At 38.4% G+C, this 19432-nt stretch overlaps 1 protein-coding gene across 1 annotated transcript in view; it reads left to right on the forward strand.

Moving 5' to 3' along the window:
• The window catches only part of LOC102866468 (primary ciliary dyskinesia protein 1-like), a 274244-nt gene that overhangs the window by 182236 nt on the left and 72576 nt on the right, over positions 1 to 19432 (forward strand). Inside the window, exon 19 of the mRNA XM_006902504.1 lies at positions 14632 to 14790. Coding sequence (XP_006902566.1) covers positions 14632 to 14790 — 159 coding nt within the window. The remainder of the gene's footprint in view (positions 1 to 14631; positions 14791 to 19432) is intronic.

Here is a 19432-nt window from a genome sequence, read left to right on the forward strand (position 1 = left end):
TATTCAGTATTAATTCTTAAATATCAAATATACTATTTCTTAAATGGCCAAGTCTCTTGATCTGCTATGGGTCAAGAGTGGCAAATGAGACCTTTGGGGGATAAGGTAAGATCAATGTCGCTAATGACTGTCATGATTTAAATACATTTAAGAAAATACTTTTTCTTAAAAACCACTGGGTGCTAGATGAAATTGAAGATAAAAAAATTTTTAAGTCCTAGAGTGACAAAAGAATGAAAATACAACAAACCAAAGCCTTTATTTAGGACACAGCAAAAGCAGAGATCACTTTATAGCAAAACACAAACACACACACACACACACACACACATCCCAAAAATAGTAGGGCCAAAATAAAGCCATACTTAATGATTATGGTGTTTACTGAGGAAAGTAACAGGTAGGCAACAAGATAAAATTTCTCAGTCTAGACAGCCTCTCACAATTCTCACAGGCCCTTTGATCTTCATTTTCATAGCCTAAGCCCTGCCCATTATGGCATCTCCTGTCAGCCCTCCAGCAAGCCTGAGCAAAGGCCATTGGCTCTGACTCCCTGGGGCATAGCCCAAGTTCTGCCTATTATTGTTTCTCCCATCACCCCTTTAACAAGCCTCTGGGTCTGACTCCGTATGGCAGCAGTCTCATGTTAGCTCTGTTTCACATGGGCCTTTAGTTCTCCACTGAGGCTGCTGCTGCTTTCATGTACATACTTGTCTAGTCTTCTGCCAAACCTGCTCAATTTATACTTGGTGGGATGGGAAAACAGATCAATCCCATACTAAACTGTTTACATATACCCTATTCCAAGTTCCTACTTGGTCATCCAGTGAAGACACAACCAGTGGCCAGGAAAACCTTTTTTAATAATAAACCCATGGCACCATGCCATATGAACTCCTAGCAACCCTATATGATATAGTCGAGCAAATAAAATAGGGTTGTCAAGGCTGTAAATCTTCATAGAAGCAGAAATCCCTCATTATTCTTCTGTGATATGGCTTGTGGGTTTGAAGAGATAACCTAGAGGGCTCTTGTATGTCAGGAAGTGTAAGGATGGCACAGGATAGAACAGGATTCAGATCTTTTGTTCACAGGGTCACTATGAGTTGTACTAGACTCGACAGAACCTAACAACAAGATGTTGGTAGTCAAATACTCCAACCACAGCACCAGTAAGACTCCTTTGAGACTGAATCAACTTAGTAAGGGTTTTTTTATTTATTTATCCATCATAAGGATAGATGCAAAATTTCACCCATAAAATTCTAACCAACAGAATTCAACAGTATATATATAAATATGATACCAGATTACTAAGGAGGGTTAGTGCCTAGTATTCAAAGATGGTTCATCATGGATATTGGCTACCCATGATCCTCAGATCTGTGGGTGAGGCAACAGGAGTTTCAGAGTGTCCTCTGGAAACTGGTAGTCTCAGGAGCTCTTCAAAAGCAAAGAGAGGCTATAGACAGCTTGAGCATCCTCAGAGCCATCATAGCCTGGAAAAAATGCCTGGTATTTCTGGTTGGCCTTCCGACATAGATCTGCACTTTGTGGATATGTGCAGATGTAAGTCCAATGGAACAGATCTGGGTTCTCATGGGAGTTCATAATCTGGACTGTAAAGCTTAAAAGCTTTGGAACGGAGGAATAAAGGCTTAATACAGCTGGAAACCCATTGAGTCTAGCTTTAGGAGCCCTCCAGGAAAAGAAGAGGGAGAATACAGAGATCAGAAACACAAAAAGGGGCAGTGATCTGGTCAGCAACTGCACACAGAGCAGGGGAGAGGGAGAGCAGCAGAATTTTACTTTACCATTTAAGCATCTCAACACTGCGCAAGCTGGTTTGGAAAAGAGTAAGGGGAACCAGCGCTCGCCTTATACAGGGAGTGCAGCACCTTAACTAATTTCCCAGGATTCACACACCATATGTTAAGTTAGCAGACGTAAGGAAGAAATCAGAGAAAATGAGAGAAACTTTAATGTAGCTTTATTAAAGGGAGGGAAAGAGGGAGCTTCTGGGTGAGTTCCTCATTCTGGAGATGCAGAATGGGTAAGTCACACTGTGAACTTATTGGAGAGGATTTTTATAACAGAGTCTTTAGGAGAGGGACATTCCACTCTGATTTAAAATCCTGCTAGCTCAGCCAGGCAAGCAAGGCCGCTTGCTCTTCCTAGAAGCAGCAGGAAAGGCAGTCAGCATTTGAGTTCTGAATTCTTCATTCTTCTCTTTGGTCTCCTTTGCCCAGACTTAACACATACTTCTTACGGAAGTGCCACAGAAAGCAGGATGGACCAAAGTAACTAGCAACAACACCAAAAAGAACTCAACCAAATGATAGGAATAAAACCTTGCCTCTCAATAATCACACTGAATGTGAATGGTTTAAATGTACCACTGAAGAGAGAAAGAGTATCAGATTGGATAAAAAAACCAAAACCCATCAATATGCCGCCTGCAAAAGACACACCTGAAAAGTGAAGATAAAGAAAGACTGAAAATTAAAGGGAGGGGGAATATGCCAAGCAAATGGCAACCAGAAAAAAGCAGGAGTAGCAATATTAATCCCTGATAAAATAGATTTCCATGCAAAACCATCACAAAGGACAAGAACAGTCACTACATAATGCTTAAAGTGTGAATAGAACAAGAGGACAAAACAATAATATCTATGCACCAAATGATAGAGCTGCAAAATAAATAAACAGTAACAAAACTGAAAAATGAAATAAACAACACTACAATAATAGCAGGTGACTTCAATGCATCACTCTCAAGAAAACATTGAACTACCAACAAGAAACTCAACAAAGATTCTGAAGAATTAAACCACACAGTAACCCAACTCGATCTCAGAGATATAGATATAGATATATAGATATAGATATAGATATAGATATAGATATAGATATAGATATAGATATAGATATATACTAATGCACTCAAAGAAAAGTACAGCTACCTTCTATTCTAATGTGTATGAAATATTCTCCAGAATAGATCACATTTTATGTCACAAGGCAAGCATCAATAAATTAAAAAACATAGGAATAATATAAAACATCTTAGAACACAATGCCACAAAATTAGAAATTAATAACAAGAGAATAAAGGAAGAAAAAAAACCCATACATTTGGAAGCTAAACAACACTTTGCTTGAACTTGAGTGAGTATTAAAAGGAATAACAAATGAAATTAAATAGCTTCTTGAAACAAATGACAATGAAAACATAACTTTCCAAAATGTCTGGAAAACAACCAAAGCAGTAATTAGAGGTCAGTTTACAGCAATAAGGAAACACATCAAAAGACAAGAAAAAACTTTGTGAACAACATGCCTCTGGAAATTTTTTTAACTTTGATAAATTACAATAGTTATAGAAAGGCTTCAGGCCTTTTGTTCATAGTCTTGCCTTGAATCATGCACGACTCAACCACAATCAACAACAACTTCACAACATCTCCCTCAAACTGAAAAAGAAGAGCAAGAAAACCTGACACCCTCTAAAAAACTAGAAGTTATAAATATTAGGACAGAAATAAATGATATAGAAAAGAGAAAAACAATTGAAACCATCAATAAGACCAGGAATTGGTTCTTTTAAAAGGTCAATAAAATCAACAAACCACTAGCAAAACTAACAAAGGAAAAGACACAAATAATCCTAATAAGAGATGAAAGGGGCAATGTCACAACAGAATCAACTAAAATAAAAAGGTTAATAATGGAATATTATTGAAAAACTATACTCAAACAAATATGAAAACCTAGCAGAAGCAGACAAATACTTAGAATCTCACAATATACCTAAACTGAAAACCTAGCAGAAGCAGACAAATACTTAGAATTTCACAATCTACCTAAACTGAAAACCTAGCAGAAGCAGACAAATGCTTAGAATCTCACAATCAACCTAAACTGACACAGACCAAATCGAACACCTGAATAGACCCATTACAAAAGAAGAAATTTAACAGGTAATAAAACAACTTTCAACAACAACAGCAACAAAAAAAAAAACAATAAACAAATAAAACCAAAACCCTGGACCAGATGGTTTTACAAGTAAGTTTTATCAAACATTCAGAGAAGAATTGTCACCAATTCTATGTAAAGAATATCAGAAAAAGAAAAAGATGTAATTCTCCCAAACTCATTCTATGACGCAAACATATCCTTGATACAGAAGTCTTGTAAAGACACCACCAAAATAGAAAACCATAGGCAAATATCTCTCATTAATATAGAGGCAAAAATCCTGAATAAAATCCTGGCCAAGAGAATCTAATAACATACACACACAAAAAAAAAAAAATCACCACAACCAAGTGAGATTCAGAACAGGTATTTGGAAGCTGAAGTGGCATCCAATTCCTAAGTAACATGCCTCCAGAAACTCTATGAACTTTGATAAATGTTGATAATTGTAGAGGGGCTTCGGATCTTTTGTCCATAGGGTCACGGTGAGTCATGTTTGACTCAAAGGCAATCAACAATAACAACAACATGCAAGGATGGTTCAACTTAAGAAAAGTAATCAGTGTGATTTATCACATTAAGAGAGCAAAGAATAGGCGAGCTCTGGTGGCCTAGTGGCAAGAAGCTGCACTACAATCCCGGAGGTGTGAGGTTCAAATCCACCAGATGCTCTGCTGAAGGAGGAGGAACAATCTCCTCCTGTACCGGTCAGATCTGATTTGACGGTACACACACAAATAAAAAAAAATAAATAAAAAATGCTGCATTTAAAAAAATATATTTAATAAAAGAGAGAGAGCAAAGAATAGGAAGGACATGATCCTATCAATGAATGCAGAAAAGGCCTTTAACAAAATCCAACACCCTTTCCTGATAAAAACACTCAACAGGAATAGAGGAGAATTTCCTCAACATAGTAAAAAGTATATGTGCAAAACCAAGCAAAGATCATTCTCAATGGAGAGCCATTAAATGGAATGCCCTTTAAGAACAGGAACTAGGCAAGGATGCCCACTATCACTTCTCCTATTCAATATTGTATTGGAAATCTTAATGATAGCAGTAAGACAAGAAAAGGAAATAATAGGTATCCAAATTGGCATAGAGGAAGTAAAATTACTTCTATATACAGATGATTTGAGAGTTTCATTAGAAAACTGTAAAGATTTATAGTTCTACAAATCTTCACTTTTTTGGTCAGTGAAGATTTTAGAACATGGAGAATTAAAAAAAAAAAAAAAGAAAACTGTAAAGACTCAGCAAGAAAACTACTGGACATAGTTGGCCAATTCAGCCAAGTGGCAAGATACAAGATCACAATACAAAAATCAATTAGATTTATCTACAGTGACAAAGAGAATACAGAACTGGAACTAAGAAAATCAATATCCATCACAATAGCTAATCACGAGATTAAATACGTGGGAGTAAATCTAACTAGAAACACAAAGGACCTACTCAAAGAAAATTATAAAACATAACTACAAGAAACAAAAAGAGATCTGGAGAAATCAAATAATATACCATGCTCTTGGAAAGGAAGACTCAGTATTGTGAAAATGACAATGCTACCAGTTTACAAGTTCAGTCCAATCCCAATACAAATACCAATTCCATTCTTCAACGAGATGGAAAAGGCAATTTCTAATTTCATTTGGAATGCAAAGCATTCCTGAAAAAGAGAAACAATATAGGAGGCATCTCACTCTTTCATTTCAAATCCTACTACACAGCCCTGGTGGTCAATATGGCATGGTAATGATACAGTGACAGATACATAGATCAATAGAATAGTATTGAGAATCCATAAATTAGCCCATCTACTTATGGACATCTGATTTTTGACAAGGATATCACATCATTTAAGTGAGGAAACAACGGCCTCTTTAACAAATGGTGTTGGTGGCGAGCTCTGGTGGTCTAGTGGCAAGAAGCTGCACTGCAATCTCAGAGGTACACGGTCCAAATCCACCAGATGCTCTGCTGGAGAAGGAGGAACAATCTCCTCCTGTATCAGTCAGATCTAATTTGATGGTACACACACACACACACACACACACACACACACACACACAAGAAAAAGAAAAAAGAAACGGTGTTGGCAAAATTGGAAAACTAGCTGCAGAAAACTCAAGCATGACCCACACCTCACACCATACACAAAAAAACCAACTCAAAGTGGATCAAGACCAAGGGGTAAAACCAAAGACTATAAACTTCATCAGAGAAAAACTTGGAAGAACACTAGAAGCCCTAATCCACAATATGAACAGTCTTCTAAACATCTTGAAAACCCTACAACCAGGTGAGAATAAAATAGATGAATGGGACCTTTTAAGAATCAAATCCCTTTGCACATCAAAAAACTTCTCCAACAGGATAAAAAGGGAAACACAGACTCGGGGGGAGGAAATATTTGGCAAAGATATGTCTGCTGAGGGACCTATATCTAGAATTTATAGAATACTTGAGCACCACAACGAGATAAAGGTAAACAACCCAATTACAAAATGGGCACAGGATAGGAACAGACACTTCACCAAAGAAGACATTCAGATGGCAAACAAACAAATGAAGAAATGTTCAAAATTCCTAACTTTAAAAGAGATGAAAATCAAAACAATTATGAGATATCATCTCACTCCCCAGCAACAACAGCAAAGTTCAACAGAGACGCAATCAACAAGTGCTGGCAGCGTTGTGGAGAAACTGGAACCCTTATTCACTGTTGGTGGGAGTGTAAAATGGTGCAACCACTATGGAAGACAGTATGACACTTTCTCAAAAAGTTGGAAATAGAAATGCCTTTTGACCCAGCAATTCTACTTCTGGGAAAATAGCCTAGAGAAACCAGAATTTCCACCCAAAACAATATATGCTGCATTGTTCACAAAAGCAAGGAGATTAAAACAATCCTAGTACCCATAAACAAACAAATGTTTAGAGAAACGGTGGTATATTCACACAGTGGGTTACTACACAGCACTGAAAAACAAGGAACTTATAAAATATTATACAAAATGGTTGGCCCTGGAGGACATTATTCTGAGTTAAATATCTCAGTCACAAAAGGACAAATACTGCATAATGCCACTGTTATAAAACAGGACTGACATGGGAGTTGGGGGAACAAAGGAAAGAGGGAATAAATAATGTACAGTGAATTTAAACAAATGAGGAAAAAAACTGTTTAAAAGAAATATATGCTTAGGTATTATTTTCATGACAACAGTCCAGAACAAGAGCTGCTTAGCAAAGTTGACTGGGGGCAAGGGGTAAGAAAATTGTGCAACAATTATTTTTTTTTAACAATTATTTTTTCAAAGAGAAAAGTGAACGGGAGGTGGATAGGGAGGACAATGTGCAACAATAAATAAATGGAAATCCAAGTTCTTTGTAAACTTTTGTTAAAATCTCAATTAAATTAAGTGTGAAAAAGAAAAAAGTTTATGGTACCAGGGCTTTGATTGGTGATGTCAGATAGATCCTGGCTGAAAGTAGAAAATACCAGAAGAATGTCTATTTGTGTTTTATTGACTATGTAAAAACATCTAATGTAAAGACAAACTAAAGCTAAAATTGAGAAGAATAGGAATCCCACAACACTTAATACTCATATGAGACCAAGACCTAGACCAAGAAGCTGTTGTCTGAACAGCACAAGGAAACACTACATGGTTTAAAATAAAGAAAAGAGTGTGCCAGGAATGTATCCTTTCTCCATACCTGTCTGGACTCTCTGAATAAGAATGTGGCTAAAGACTCATCAACAACCTGGATTATGCAAATGACATTACTTGTTGTGAGGAGGACATAAGTGCTAACTGCAGAAGATCAAAGACACAGTCTTCAATATGGATTACATCTCATCATCAAGAAAACAAAAATGCTCAGCATTGGACAATGTCATGTTGTTGTTGTTGTTGTTATGTGCCATCGAGTCCTTTGCGACTCATAGCAACCCTATGTACAACAGCCCTAAACCCTGCACTATCCTGTGCTAATCGCACTGCCCCTGAAACATCCATCCCGATTACCCCAGTCACTGAATCAATTCACCTCATAGAGGGTCTTCCCCTCCTGCGCTGTCCCTCTAACCCACCAAGCATGATGTCCCTCTCCAAGGACCTGTCTCTCCTTACAACATGTCCAAAGTATGTCAGACGAAGCCCCAGAATGCTTGCCTCCAAGGAGTAGCCTGGTTTAACCCTCTCCAGGATGAATCCGTTTTCTTGGCAGTCCATTCAATACTCTTCTCCAGCACCACAGCTCAAAGGCGTCAATTTGCCTTCTATCCTCCCTTGTCATTGTCCAACTCTCTGATGCATAACAAGTGATTGCAAAGACCATGGCCTGTATCAGGCGCACCTTAGTCTCCAGAGAGACACCGTTGCTCTTGAGTACTTTAGAGAGGTCCCTAACAGCAGACTTTCCCATCGCAATACGTTTTTTGATTTCCTGGCTACTGGTGCCAAGAGTGTTGACTGTGGAGCCAAGCAAACTGAAGCTGTGAACAATCTCAATCTCTTCACCATCCATCCTGATGCTACCGATTGGTCCAGTGGTGAGAATCTTTGTCTTCTTGACATTGAACCTCAGTCCATACTGAAGGCTGCAGTCCTTGACCCTCTGCAGTAAGTGTATGAAGTCCTCCTCAGTTTCAGCAAGTAGGGTTGTGTCATCTGCATAACGCAGATTGTTGATAGAATGTCATGATAGGAGGAGGGAAAAATTGAAATTGTCAATGATTTCATTTTACTTGGGTCCACAATCCATACCCATTGTATCAACAGTCAAGAGGTCAGAAGACATATTACATTGGTAAAGTCTACTATCGGGGACCTCCCCAAATTACTGAGGAGCAGTGATATCAGGTTGAACATTAAGGTGCACCTGATTCAGGCAATGTGCTTTTTTTAATCACTTGCAATGTACTTGAGAGTTGGACAGTGAATAAGGACGACAGAAGAAGAATTGGTGCATTTGAGTTGTGATGTTGGAGAAGAGTCCTGAATATGTCATGAACTGCCAAAAGAACAAATATGTCAAAAAAAAAAGAACAAATATGTCTTGGAGAAAGCACAAACACAGTACTTTTTGGAGGCAAGGATGGCAAAACTTTGTTTCACATACTTTGAGTATGTTGCCTTCCTTGGAGGGGGATATCATGCTTTTAAAGATGGAGGGTCAGCAGAAGAGAAGACCCTATATGCAGCAGATTGACAAGGTGACTGCAGCAATGAGCTTAAGTGTGTCAAAGGTGACGAGGATGGCACAGGATAGGACAGAGTTCAGGTCTGCTGTTTATACAGTCGCTATGATTCTTACTTGATTCAGTGACACAAACAACCAACACATAGTAGAATAAGCAGAGAAAACTTCTTGGCCATAAGCTAATATGTTAGAATAAGTCACTGGGAGGTTAGGTTATAGCCACAGAGGACATTAAGCTCAACTGGCATAATGTTCTAACAAAGACAATGCTCTATATCCTACTTTGGTGAGTGGCCCTGAAGTATTAAAAACTTTTGATAAGCTATTTACTGTATATCCAGGGCAAAGTAGAGTTAGGAACTCCAAAGTTTATTAGTTCAAACTTCACTGAGCATCAGTCTCTACAACCTTGTGACCAAAAGTACCAGATGGTGCCCAGCTACAGTCTTCACCACTCTTAAAGAAACCACAGCAGAAAATTCTTGATTGATTGGGAAGAAAGAATAGGATAAAACTAAAAAATTTTAGAAGACCAGCTTTACATGTCTAATACAGGCTTATGGAACCTCTGAGTCCTACGACACTTACTCACCCTTCAAGCTTGGAACTGAAATAAGCCCATGACTCAACAACATCAGTTTAAACATTGGGTAGACATATGGGTTGATCTTCTTCATTACCCTTGGTTCTTGGTAATATGCTAGTTTCTGAAATTTTTCAGTGTCCATCAATTCTTTTCGGTACAGTGACTGTGTTTTCACCATCTTTAGATGCCTTCTGTGTAATTCTAGATTTTGAATTCTTCAGTATTGCAATATGAGACTTCAATTTGCTCTTCATTTCTTTCACGCCAAGCATGTTCTTTCTCTTTTGTGTTCTAATTACAGCTCTTGGCACTGGCTTTGTCTTCTTGAGCTTCCCTTTCAAATCTTCTATTCAATGCTTGCTTCAGTATTCTTCTCTTTTTTGACCACTCCACAGTCTAGTGAAAGTTTCTGTATCTTCTGACATTCTGTACCATCTGGCATTTTCTTTTTCTTCTGTCTTTGTAATGCTTTCTTCTCAGATGCAAGTAAAATCTCACTGAAGATTATGAAAAAATGAGTGCAACAGCATAGTAACAGAAAACTTCCAGAAATTCAAGATGGATCCAGATAAAGCTGTGGCATGTGGTATATAATTTTATTCCCAGGGGAAAGTATATGATAGAATGGGGAGTAAGAAATGTGGAATAAACCTGAAAACCAAAATTGACCAGATTTACTGGTGCAATAGAGACTGGTGGGACATCTGACACTATGACCTTTCATCTCCCTATAAACCTGGAACAAAGCTTTGTTCGACTTCCATCTACACAATAGACAGATACAATAGCTCCTTGCATAACCTATCATATAAGATCAAAAAAGTAGAATTTTCCCAAGGATAAAGCTCAGAATTTAGGAAGAGGTAAATAGAAGCTGGCCCTCCAGTGTGTTTTCAGAGAAAGTAAATTACATGGGAGGAGATTGACCATCCTTCTAAGGATTGTTGTTGCTATTAGGTGCCATTGAATTGAGTATGGCTCATAACAACCCTATGAGCAATAGATCTAAACACTGCCCTAGCCTGTGCAATCCTCACAATCTCTGGCACCGCTGAGCCCACTGCTACAACGACTATGTCAACCCACCTGGTTGAGGGTCTTCCCCTCCAGTGCTGTCCTTCCACCTTTCCAAGGTATAGCCTATCCTAGCAACAAACCCGAAACTTTATTATCTTCACCTCCAATGAGTCAATGGATCTAAAGATTAAAGAAATAAATATTACAAATAGGAAATGCCTGGCTACCCCTGCAGTCTACTGAGAAGGAGATCACATTAGAAGGCCCCTGATAGACTGAAAGGAAATGTACAACAGTGTTGTTGTTGTTGTTGTTGTTGTTGTTGTTCTTATGTGTTGTCAAGTCGATTGCGACTCATAGCGACCTTGTTATGTACAAGAGCTCTAAAGGCTTTTCTATCCTGTGTCAACCTTGCCATCTCTGACACATTCATTCCCACCACCCCTAATCATAGAATCAATCCATCTCATCGAAGGTCTTCCTCTCCTGCGCCATCCCTCCACTCTCCCAAGCACTTGCAACATGCCCAAAGTATGTCAGATGAAGCTTCAGAATCCTTGATTCCAAAGAGCATTCCGGCTTCACCCTCTCCAGGACAAACCTGTTTGTTCTCCTTGCAGTCCATGGTATATTCAACACTCTTCTCCAGCACCACCAGCTCAAAGGTATTAATTCTCTTTCTATCATCCCTAGTCACTGTTCAACTCTCCAGTGCATAGCACATAATTGCGAAGACTATAGCCTGGATCATGCGCACCTTAATCTCCAGCCTGATGCCGTTGCTCTTCAGTACTCTTGAGAGGTCCCTGACTTTCCCAGTGAAATCTGTCTCTTGATTTCCTGGTTGCTCGTACCAAGAGTGTTGACTGTGGAGTCAAGTAACCTAAAACTGTTAACGATCTCAATCTCTTCACCATCCATCCTGATGCTGCCAATTGGTCCAGTGCTGAGAATCTTTGTCTTCTTGACATTGAGCCTCAATCCATACCGAAGGCTGCAGTCCTTGACCCTCTGCAGCAAGCACTTCAGGTCCTCCTCAGTTTCAGCAAGCAGGGTTGTGTCATCTGAATAATGCAGATTGTTGATAGATCTTCCACCAATCCTGACATCACACCTCTCCTCATAGAGCCCAGCCTCCAGGATAATCTGTTCTGCATACAGATTGAAAATATATGGAGATAGGACACATCCCTGGTCTACACCCTTCCCAATTTTGAACCATGCAGTGTTTCCTTGCTCTGTTCTACGACTGCCTCTTGGTCCAAGTATAGGATTTGCATTAGCACAATCAGGTGTTATGGGATTTCCATTCTTCTCAGAGTCAGCCACAGTTTGTTATGATCCACACAGTCAAACACCTTTGCATAATCAATGAAACACAGATACACATTCTTCTGGTATTCTCTGCTTTCAGCTAAGATCCATGTAACATCAGCTACAATATCTCTGTACCACGACCCCTTCTAAACCCAGCCTGGACTTCTGGCAGTTCTCTGCTGATGTACTGTTCCAGTCAATTTTGGATAATCTTCAGTAGACTCTTGCTTGCATGTGAAATCAATGGTATTGTTCTATAGTTTTCACACTCTGTTGGGTCACCCTTCTTTGGAATGGGAAAATATAAAAATTGGGGAATGGAAAACAAATGTGCTCTGTAAACTTTCACATTGCAGTAAAATATTCCGAAAAATCATACAGATTGCAAAACACAGACCCCGCTCTGTGGTTCTTCAACATCTATGGTTAAAAACTGAAGAGCTAAGACTGTTTTGTTGTTTGGGGCCAGGAATAAGATATCTGTTGTGCAAACTCTGGAAATAACATTAAAAATCTCTGTATTTGTGGCTTCCACTGTTTCTGGGGGGGAAATAATTAGCAATACCATCTCAGAACAGGGTCTCATAACAAAAGTTAATAGAGTACTACTGTGCCTCTAGAAGAAAAAAGACTGATAACCCAATTACAAAATGGGCAAAGGACGTGGAAATACTTTTCATAGAGGAAGACATTCAGAAGGCCAACAGACACATGAAGAAATACTCAAAATTACTGGCAGTGAGAGAGATTTAATCAAAACCACAATGAGATACCATCTCACCCAAGTAGAGTGGCAACATTTAACAGCACAGCAAGTAATAAATGTTTGAGAAGATGTGGAGAGATATGAACTCTCAGACACTGTTAGAGGAATTGTAAAATGGTACAAGCACTCTGAAAGGAAGTTTGGCATTTCCTCAAAAAGTTAAACACAAAAATTCTGTATGAACCAGCTGTTCCACTACTAGGCATATAACTCACGGAAATTAGAATTGAGATACAAACAGAGATGTTCACATAAATGTTTATAGCAGCATTATTCACCATCATAAAAATATGGGAACAGCCCCGCTGTCCAACCACAACCGAATGGATTAAGAAATTGTTGTACATTCATACAATGAAATAATTCAGCACTCAGGACCAACTCTTTCAAAAAAATACTACATTATTTGAGAGAGACTGAAGAACATTATGCTGAGTGAACTAACTCAGTCTCATAAGCCAAATGCTACATAAGAACATTATTGTAAAAATAGAAGTAAAACACGTGTGGGGTCCAAGGGGTGAAAGGGTGGAAGCAGAGGGGTGAGGATGGGTAAGGGTATGATCACAGAGTTGTACAATTGAGTAGTTGGAGGGAGGAGGTAAAGAAAATGGGAAAAATCCAGTAGGGACCTGAAAGGACAGCATAATACTGAGCATAGTCCAATGGTGATTAATTTTATAAAACATATGCATGGGAATGATTGTATGAAACACAATGTGAATGAACAGTGTGAAACACAATGTATATGAACTTTATAAGCAAACCTATATAAAATAAAAAATTAAAAATCATTTCAGGGGAAAAAAACTTTTTCCATTTAAAGAAATCTCTATATTTCAATATTTTTATATAATTGTGTTCTGTGTCCATCGGTACTGATGTAAAATTAATTAAAAAAAAATGGGCTCTCTAACAACCATACTACATCTAAAAGGACCCTTCCTGAATTATCATTAGCAAAACATTGTTAAATGTTGACCTTTTCTGATATGTCAAGTTTCATAGTAATAAATTTTGTTTTCAAAACTAGAAGTTTACTGGTTTCTTAAAACTCCCTTGATTATTCCCCTAATTCATCGAATTCAGAAATAAATATTGTTTTGTACCATCAAGTCAAAACCTACTCACACTCAACCCTCCAGCGGATTTTCAAAGGCAGTAAAAGACATGGCAGGAGATTGGCCATCTTTCTCCTGTGTAGTTTTGGGTTGGCAGCACAGCTCCTTACCACCAGGTCACCAGAACTCCCCCAGAAACAAAAACACTTTTTATATTGTCCTTTCAGTTATACTTGTTTTCTGTTTAAGTCCTCATAGCATGTCAAGAAAGTTTTGAACAGGTAAGTGACATATCCAAATGATTGACACGCGTGCTGCTAACTCAAAGGCTGTGTGTCTCAGGTCATTGAAATCCACCTTTTCCTCTTTAGGAACAAGATGGGCAGTCTCTTCATACTGTCTTTCACAGTCTCAGAAACCCAGTCGAGGTTTTTATGAGTCAGAACTGACTCATGGCAGTGAGCTTGAGGTTTGCATTTAGTGACGTTCACACACCCTGCCAACGTGAAGACGCCACTTCTACCTGGCTTCTCATCCTCAGAATAGATGATATAGAATCGTGCTCATATATTAGTGCTCATGTGAATATTAGAGAACAGTGGCTGGTGGCTTTCCTATGCCTGCCATCGAAAGTAGTAAACAAAAAAAGATCTTACTGTTTGGTGTGTTGTTTTTTTCCCCTTCTATAGAATCCCAACCCAGGATTATTCCCTGTGATGCATCCTTTGTCCTACCCAGAAACCATAATTGATTATCATCTTTGCCCTCACCCCAAGTACAAGTTCACCAAAGAGCTCCATGATGGTTCCAGCATTCCTCTCACCCAAAAGCAGTTTCTCCATCACACGGTAATGTCAAAGAAGGTCAGGGCATGAGGGTGGAGGGGTCACAACTGAAATTAAAAAAAAAAAACAAAACCTTGCTTCAACAGCTGAAAAACAAGAATGGTAAAACCACAGTTTTTGCATGTACTCAGAGCACTGGCCTTAGAGGCTGGAGGTAAAAAGGGGGGAATCCAGCCCCTCTGGCCTGTCTCACCTGTCTTTCACTAGGTGTTGTCTTTTTGGCAGTAGCTGCTCTTCCACTTAAAGGCTACTCTTAAGGCTTATTTTATTCATATTTTGACCATATCAGAACTGTTATATTGTCCAAGAGTCTGACCTGTAACCCCCACTAAGAAGAGAAACATCAAGATGGATGTGATAGTGATGTGACAAGTGCGTAGTAGGGGTCACAGCTGCAAAGAAGTCCTCCTCCCCTATGAATACCCCGCTGTCTCAGGACATCCTTTCAGGATTGCCCTCAGGTCCCTCAAACTAAAAAATGTCCACACTCTGCCAAGGTCTTCTGACTTGAACTGTCTGTTCTTCCTGTATTGTATCAGTTTGTGCAATTACCTCTATCATCCTTTATCCCTCTTTCACTTTCATTCCCCATATCTGACCATCATTAGATCTCACTAGGCTAACTCTTACATAGTAGTTGTATCAATCTCACTAGTACCCCACGCCATAGCTATGCTGCTACAGTTGGTTATCTGTAGAAATTTTACTCAGAAATAAATCTGATATACCATAACAAATATATATATATTTGTTTTTTGCTTCAAAACCCATGATGGGTTCTTACTGCCCATAGGTGAGGTTCCAAGCTCATTAGATGGGACCTTCAGTATCTGCCTGCCTTTCTCCTTGGTCCCCATTGTGCCCTTAACTCCACCAAGCTAGAGTCTCCTGGTAGTGCCCTCCTGTACAGAGCCACACATTTCTAATTCTTCTGGTCAAGAGTGTCATCTGCTGAGCTACTCCATGAATAGTGCGTTATTCATACATAATCAAAATAATCATTAACAGATCCATGTAAGATGGCAATTACTAAAGCAGCAGCCACCCCTACTCCTAATCTTCTGCCTAAGAAGAGAAAGAACTTATAATGAAGGTATACAAGGAAAGGCTAGAAAAGACTAGGACTTTCCACAGACATATCTACTTAGAGTACCTCCACTGGCCTCAAAAAGACAGGGTAATAAAAGGCATAAATCAGTAGTAACTAATTATGTAAAATACAATGTATATTTGTAGGAACCACCATGTAAATGAAAGATTATATGAAACACAATATATATGAGTGATTATATGAAATGCAATGTAAATAAAATATTGTATAAAATACTATGTACACCACAATTTTAGGACTGAGAAAATTGTGTAACACTGGCCTAAAACCTCAAGGCTGAAGGTCAGACGGTCTGCAAACATCCTTAAGAAGGGATCTTCAAAAACAAATTGTATCCTTATTGTTTCTGACCTGAATTGTAACCTATCATTTTCTCTAATAAACCCCATAAACATGAGTATACAAAAAAATACCAAAAGTGCAATGTACTTTAATAAAACACAATATAAACAAAATATTGTATGCAAACCAATAAAAAAAGAGTTTACTTTCTTCATAAATGTCATAAAAAAGAAGAAAAAGACCGAATTGGATGTCAGAAGAGACTCTGAAAATTTCCCTAGAATAGACAGGCCCAAAAAATGAGAAGAAATGATGAAGTAAGTGAAAAGATTTTAAAGGGCAATTTGAAAAGACGAAGTATTACAACAAAATGTGCAAAGACTACAAGTTAAAAAATTCAAAGGAACACCTATTTTGTATAGTTTTTCGTAAGTTCTTTGTTTTTCAATGCAGCATAGTATTTCATTGTGACATTATGCTGAGTGCAATATCTCAGTCACAAAAGAACAAATACTGTATAGTGCCACTTGCAAAATGGGACTGATATCAGGGTCGGGGAAACCTAAGAAAAGAGGGGATAAATAATATATACTGCATTGAAACAGATGAGGGAGAGGACTGTTAAAAAGGAATATAGGATTATGTATTATTTTCATGACAAGATTACAGAAAAAAATTCATACTAAAGTGGACTGTAAACTGGGGAGGGATTGTATAACAAAGAAAGAAAAATGAACTGGTGGGGAGGGGTAGACAAGGAGGCAAATGTGCAACAGTGACTGGATGGGGGAAATTAAATGGAAAGTATAAAATCCTACAAAATTATGTATATATAGCATAGATGCAAAATCCTGAATAAAATCCTGGCCAATAGAATCCAATGATACATAAAAAAATAATAATTCACCATGACCAGGGGATTCATAACAGGTATGTAAGAATGGTTCAACATAAGAAAAACAATCAATATAATTCGTCACATAAACAAAGCAAAGAACAAGAACCACATGAGACTATCAATTGAAGCAGAAAAAGCCTTTGACAAAATCCAACATTCTTTCCTGATTAAAACACTCAACAACATAGGATTAGAGGGGAATTTCTTCAACATAGTAAAAAGCATATACACAAACCCAAGAGTCAACATTGTTCTCAATGGAGAGCATTAAAAGCATTCCCCTTGAGAACAGGAAGTAGGCAAGGATGCCCACTCCTATTCAATATTGTATTGGAAGTCTTAGTGATAGCAATAAGGCAAGAGAAGGAAGTAAAAGGTATCCAAATTGGCAAAGAGGGGGTAAAATTGTCTCTCTATGCAGATGATATGATAGTTTAATTAGAAAACTCCTAAAGAGTCAGTAACAAAACCACTGGACATAGTTGACAAATTCAGCAAAGTGGCAGGATACAAGATCAACATACAAAAATCAATTGGATTTCTCTACAGTGACCAAGAGAATACAGAACTGGAACTGAGAAAAACAATATCCTTTACAATCGCTAATTACAAGATTAAATACTTGAGAGTAAACCTAACCAGAAGCACAAAGAATCTATGCAAAGAAAATTACAAAACATTATTACAAGAAACAAAAAGACACCTGGAGAGGTGGAAGTATATCCCTTGCTAAAGGATAGGAAGACTCAATATTGTGAAAATTACAATACTACCAAAGGCAGTGTACACATTCAATGCAATCCCAAAACAAATACCAATCCCATTCTTCAATGAAATGGAAAAGGCAATCTCCAATTTCATTTGGAATGGAAAGAGGCCCAGAATAAGCAAAGCACTCCTTAAAAAGGGAAATAAAGTATGAGGCATCTCACATCCTGATTTCAAATCCTACTACATTGTTGTGGTGGTCAAGACAGTGTGGTACTAGTACAATGACAGACACATAAATCAATGCAATAGAATTGAGAATCCAGAAGTCAGGCCATTTACATTTGGTCAACTGATTTTTGACAAGGAGATGAAATCAGATAAGTGGGGAAAGACAGCCTTTGTATCAAATGGTGCTGGCAAAATTGGAAAACTATCTGCAGAAAACTCAAGCAAGAGCCACACCTCACTCCATACACAAAAACCAAATCAAAGTGGATTATGTACCTAGGACTAAAACCAAGGACTACAAAAATCGTTAAAGAAAAGCTTGGAAGAACTCTAGAAGTCCTTATCCACAACATAAACAGTCTTCCAAGCAACCTGGAAAATCTACAACCAGGAGAGGATAAAATGGAACCTTCTAAGAATCAAATCCCTATGCACACCCAAAACCCAAAAAGAAAGCCACAGACTGGGAAAAAAAATATTTGGTAATGACATGTTAGACAAGGGACTTATATCTAGAATTTGTAAAATACTCAAGCACCACAACAAGATGAAGGTAATGAACCCAATTGAGAAGTGGGCACGAGATATGAACAGACACTTCACTAGGGAGGACAAACTAGGGTGAACAAACACATGAAGAGGTGTTCAGAGTCCCTATCTCTAAGAGAGATGCAAATCCAGGCAACTGTGAGATATCATCTCACCCCAGTGAGAGTAGCAAAATTTAACAGAACAGTAAACAACAAATGCTGGCATGGTTGTGGAGAAACTGGAGCCCTTATTCACTGTTGGTAGGAGTGTAAAATGGTGCAACCACTATGGAAGGTTGTATGGCACTTTCTCATAAAGACGCAAATAGAAATGACATTTGACCCAGCAATTCTACTACTAGGGATTTACCCTAATGAGACCATAACCACCACCTAATCAGATATATGCACAACCATGTTTATTTCTGCTTTGTTCACAATGACAGGGAGCTAGAGACAACCCAAGTGCCCATAAGCAGGCAAATGGATGGAGTGGCTCTGGTATGTTCACATGATGGAATAATGTGCAGCATTGAAAAACAAGGAACTCATGAAATATTGTCCAAAGTGGAGGACATTATGCTGAGTAGAATATCTTGGTCACAGAAGGACAAATATCACATAGGATCACTGTTGTAAAACGGGACTGACATCCGGGGTTGAGGGAAGACAGAAAAAGAGGGGATGAGTAACGTAACTGCATTGAAACAGATAAGGGAGAGAACTGTTTAGAAACAATATATGATTGAGTATTGTTGTCATTACAGAAGTCCAGAATGAAGGCTGCACAGTGGAGTGGACTTGGGAGGGATTACATAACAATGAATGCGTTTTCCCTTTACTTTTCAAAGAGAAGAGTGAATTCGGGGGCAGGGGGTGGGCAGG

Source organism: Elephantulus edwardii, unplaced genomic scaffold (genome assembly GCF_000299155.1).
Source record: "Elephantulus edwardii isolate Elephantulus edwardi_28Jun2011 unplaced genomic scaffold, EleEdw1.0 scaffold00419, whole genome shotgun sequence".
NCBI classification, from domain to species: Eukaryota; Metazoa; Chordata; class Mammalia; order Macroscelidea; family Macroscelididae; genus Elephantulus; species Elephantulus edwardii.